At 37.1% G+C, this 5,075-nt stretch overlaps 1 protein-coding gene across 1 annotated transcript; it reads right to left on the bottom strand.

Annotated features, from left to right (window-relative positions):
* Window positions 1–1,246: 1,246 nt before the first annotated feature.
* Window positions 1,247–4,932, bottom strand: PRKAA1 (protein kinase, AMP-activated, alpha 1 catalytic subunit; the record flags this gene model as incomplete). Its single annotated transcript, NM_001303217.1, is given in 2 exon segments — window positions 1,247–3,332; window positions 4,806–4,932. Coding segments are annotated over 2 exon segments (372 nt in total), but the record flags the coding sequence as incomplete, so codon positions are not given.
* Window positions 4,933–5,075: the final 143 nt, after the last annotated feature.

Consider the following 5,075-nt stretch of genomic DNA (forward strand, 5'->3'; position numbering starts at 1 on the left):
CGGGGCGGTACGGAGCGCTCGGAATAGCGCTCGTGGGCTCGCGTCCGCCTGCAGCGCCGCACCCGGGGCCGGGCCGAACGCGGGCGGTGCGTCGCAGCTGCTATGGCGCTGCCCCTTCCATCATCCCTCGGTTACCGTCCCGTCCCCTCCCAGCCATCACGTGCGGCAGCCCGTCTACAGTGACAGTACGGCACAGCACGAGACAGCACACTCCTCCAAAGGGAATGGTTAAGTACTTTGTTTTTCCTTGAAGCTTCTGAAAGTTTAAGAAGTCAACACAGTTATAAACAAGCATTTTTGCATTCGTTACTTTGTCAGAAAAAGAAAAAAAAATACAACATAGGAAGTAGGCACATCTTTATTAAAGAACAGAACTTCATATCTTACAATGGTAATCAAGTGGTAAAATAACACTTCCAATTTTGTAGTTAACACTCATAATAAGACAAATGTGAAATTTTCATCATTGCTTTTAGCATTACGCACCCAATTTGTACTTTTTTTCCCCCCCAATTCATTACCTACTGAGCTCGGAGATAACCAGGTTTATTCATGCTTACATAAAGTTAGAACACAGAAGAAAAATAATTCAACAGACTCCAACTGAATATGCTTTGGATTAAAGACTAACATACTTGACCAATTTGTATATTTGCATCAATTACATCCTTACACTCCTGGCATTTTTCTCAGTCAAGTTCAGGCTCAACCTGATGGGATGCTAAAAAATGTCTTCAAGCTCAGTAGGAACATCTGAAGAAAGCAGTTCCAAAGTAAAGATCTACAAAGCCTAAGAAAGTGATGCAACAAACAACTGCACTGGATTCAAATAGGTTGTCAGTCCCGTCCTCCCCCCCAAACCTGTATGAAAAAAAAACTGTTCTATCACAAAACCTTTGGCCATTAAAACTGTTCCATCATACCAACAAAATTCACCTCATTCAGACAAGACAAAGTAAAAACCACGGCTGCCTTAAAGCACAGGAGGGCCAAAAAAAGTGTATAAAAATTAAAAGCTGTTTGCCACCTTTACACGTTGCATTGGTGATCAGCGTTACAAATTTACAACCAGAAGCAGATACTATGTGTAAATAGTTAAACATATGCAGGAGACAGTTTCAGTGATCCCAAAACAATTCCAGATGAGGAATTACTGCAATAAAAAAATCTGTGCGTGTTATACTTGTACAAGTGCAATATTTAAGTTTCAAAATAAAAGGATAACAAAATGAGCACACCTATTTATTCAGAACATCAGAACCTTTCCTTAAACAAAAGAAGAAAGGACTTAAAAGTATGATTGATAGCTGGCCCCACGTACTGTCATCTCAATCTCAACAGTTTAAACGCAAAGCTTTATCGAGGAGAATCCTTCCACTCTGAGCTCCAGTAATATAACCTTGCATTACAGGGATCGTATGAGACGCTACTTGAGGACAAAAAACTGAAGTTGTACCTACATACAAAACAGGACACACAATTGCCCAGTTGAGAAGAGCTACAGTAGTTCTGAGGCTTAAGCAGAGTAAATTACTTCAAATTTCTAACAGGAATTTCTGGACTGAAGCCAATTGGACTGCATTAGACTATTCTTGTCATCTGTAGTTAGTAGTGTGTCAAGGATGGAACCTTAAATTCATCATTGGCAAGAAGTCCCATCCATTTCCAACAAAGACCAGGTTGACTTCCAGTTTCTAAATTGGAGAGCAACCTTTCAAACTAAGCCATGAAGTCTATTTTGAAAAGAAAAATCCCCAAATAAGAAATTAAAATGTTTTATTAACACTTACATCTATTAATTGCTAAAATTAAGTGCTAAATGAAAATGGAACTGTAGATATGTACATCCAATTTACAAGATATTTAATGTTTTTGAGCAAATATATCTGATCTAGCATTTAAGGTCATTTTCTTAAACACTTCTTCTGCAGTTATGGTTTTTGTGTTATCCATGACTGCAATCTACATTTCAAAATTTCCTAACTATTAACACTTTAATTGTCATTTCCAGCTTTTAACATTCAACCGAAAAACTGCACTATTAATTTCCATAATTTAAATTTGTACAAGGGTAGCCTGGAAAAACTTAGCTTTAAAATATATTTGAACTGCAGCGTGAATTCTATACAACATATAGTAAGTTAACATGTGATGTAAGCAGACATATCTTTTTTTTTGTTTTTTAAAGGTGTGTCAATTTCAGATTGTGGAATAACATGCAACAACCCCTAGGCTGTGCTCTTAACTACATGCATATACTTCTAAGGATTTTCAGCCTGCAGTAGCTGTGCTGCTACTACGCTATGGTATGAGCTAGCAAACCTGCACAGATCAGGAGCTTGCTCACAGTGCTTCAGAGCAGTGATTTGTTTCAGGCCACTGCGTAGGCGTATCTTCTCAGCATCGTCTCTCTTGGCACTGCTGTGGTTTCAACTGTTCTACTTACACCCCACAGAATTTTACTCATAACAGTGCTGCAGAGCACTTACATGTACTGAAAATTTCAACTGGATGGATTTGCCAACATCTCATCAAATTTATCCATTATTGAACTTCATATTACAGCACATCAAACTTTGTTTAAAATCTCATTTACTGCTGAATAAAGGATGAAGGAACAGCAGTTTTAATGCTTTACTGTTAGGAGACATTATCTGTTCTGATTAACTGAGGCATAAATGTAGACAGTGACCAACAAGTCATACTTAGGTCATTGAACTTGTAAGTGCACATTTTCTTACAGTGCTCCGATGTATGCATCACCAACAAGAAGGATAAAAAGGACTGTGTAATGTAAGTGTTATATAAATACTAATGTGCACTCAATGAAAATGTTACAAGCACTGCCCGAGGGGCATGTGACTTCCTGTACCTGTATTAAGTTACTGAATAGCAGAAAATCAGAATTCACTCCAGCTTCAAAGCAATATACCTAACTGCTCATAATTACTTCAGTCCCTAGGTAAATTGCATTTTGCAGGTATTTTTTTCAGCGCCTTTGTTAATTTAAATTGATTACAACTGGAAGCATCTGATTAAGATTTATGCATGCTTATTGCTGTAAAAGAAATAAGCCCACCTTCAAAGTTATTGTGCAAGTATTTTAATAAGATTTGCACACATCTCAAAAAATTCTATGGTATGACTGCCTGGTCTTGGAGTTAAGTCAGCTGTCGAAGAATCAAGTGAAGAGGTCATTGACGAGGTAAGGGATGTATCTGCAGATTTTCCTTGTGCGTCACCATCTGAATCTTTCTGACAAGATCTGTAGTTGCTCACAGAACCAGATCTCTGTGGAGTTGCAGTCCCAGACTTCGTTTCAATAATTTCATCTGAAAAGGGCAGTAGAGAGTAAAAAATTCACATCAAAACAGCCAGAACAGCACAACTTCTTCCGCGTCTCAGACTTGTTTTTAAAATCTTCATTAGTATATAAACAGCTCTTGTGAAGTATATAGAGTTACTAAAAATAAAAGCTTATACAAGAGTAACAGACGCAATCATCCTTATGCAAATTAGTACTGTTCTATGAACTCTGCTTCAGGACTATCTGATCAACATTAGACCAGCAACCATCATATTTTTCAGCCAGTAAATAATTTCTGTGGCTAATAGTTCAATTGATTTACCTGAATTATTTTTAAAGTTAACTTTATATGGTTATCTTGTTTAAGCCAAATAGCAGTTCAAACATTTTGTAGATGCTTTTTGCTAGCATCTACTTCATTTTTATTGTATTTAGCATTTAAGGTCATTTTCTTAAACATTTCTTCTGCAGTTATGGTTTTTGGTTATGTATTTGGTTATTTATGTGTTATTGCTAATATTCTTAAGAGTAACTGATGCACTGATTGCTATTATTTACTAAAGTGAAAGACAAACTAATGTGTTTCTTTTAGTATTTTGAACACCCTGGGCTATAGCTTTAGCAACTTAAGCTTACCTTCCATATTAAAAAGAAATACTTCCGTCTTAGAAGTAACTTCTGCTGAAGTATCTCTTATCTTACTTTAGAAACTGAACTAGCTTGACTCACACTTGTCACTAAAAAGTTATTTCCAGGAAAAATTAGTGAGTAAAGGAGGGACTGTCTTTTCACATCAGTCAAAGCTACTTGAAACTACAGTCCCAAAGAAATACTGAATAGTTATTTGTGGCAAAAAGGAACATCAAATCAACTTCAAGACTGAAAAGACTGTCAACCAAGTCCATGGCTTTAAGTTGTCCTCAGGAGCTGAAAAGCAGGAATGCGACAGGCTGTCCTTTCTAAGTTGAGTGGCTCTAAGCTGTCTTCTCCCCTCCCACTGTGTTGATATTTTTCTTATATTACAGTTGGTTAGTACAGGAAAATCATTAGTACCTTTTGTCAAGTATCACTGGATCTAAGCAAGAAGTTGTATCATTCTAAGGGACAAAGGACAAACAGTAGTGCTGAATCATATTAAACTTATCAAAGACTCTGTCTAAATCATCCTATATTGCAATCCAGTTGGACTCCAGCAAATCCTTTTTCCCTGCCCTCATGTTTTCCTAGTATGTTATATAAACCATTGGCTGTAGATAATCTTGCTTTTTTTCCTCAGTTAATATACCTAAATATACCTAAAGAGGGTTTTGAGAGATGAACCAGTTAATCATTCGATCACAGGAGCACAAGAGCAGGAAGGAGTAAAGAAACACTACAACTCAGATTTGGCTTTAACTGATAAAGGGCAACAGTTTAATTTACCTATTCACAAGTAAATTAAGACCCAGCATTTAGAACAACTTCCCTTAGTGCTCTATTAACACAAGTCTTTCCATACCATCAATGCTACGGAAGTCCAGCAAATACGTTCTGCTGTCCACCTGATACAGCTGTAAACTCATTTTAGAATATGCACTTGTCACTGGATTCTTCCTTCGAACACGCAAGTAGTATGGATTTACAACCTTGTACGAAAGAGATCTGAGTTAGTTACCAGAACTGCTTGAGATGCAGAGCATACTGTTCTTATTTCAACTCACTAATATTAAGTGATTTCAGGCTTGCCTCTCAGGGTGCGGTTTTTTGTGTTTTTTTTTTTTTTTTCCCC

The sequence above is a fragment of the Meleagris gallopavo genome, chromosome Z (assembly GCF_000146605.3).
Source record: "Meleagris gallopavo isolate NT-WF06-2002-E0010 breed Aviagen turkey brand Nicholas breeding stock chromosome Z, Turkey_5.1, whole genome shotgun sequence".
Classification (NCBI taxonomy): domain Eukaryota; kingdom Metazoa; phylum Chordata; class Aves; order Galliformes; family Phasianidae; genus Meleagris; species Meleagris gallopavo.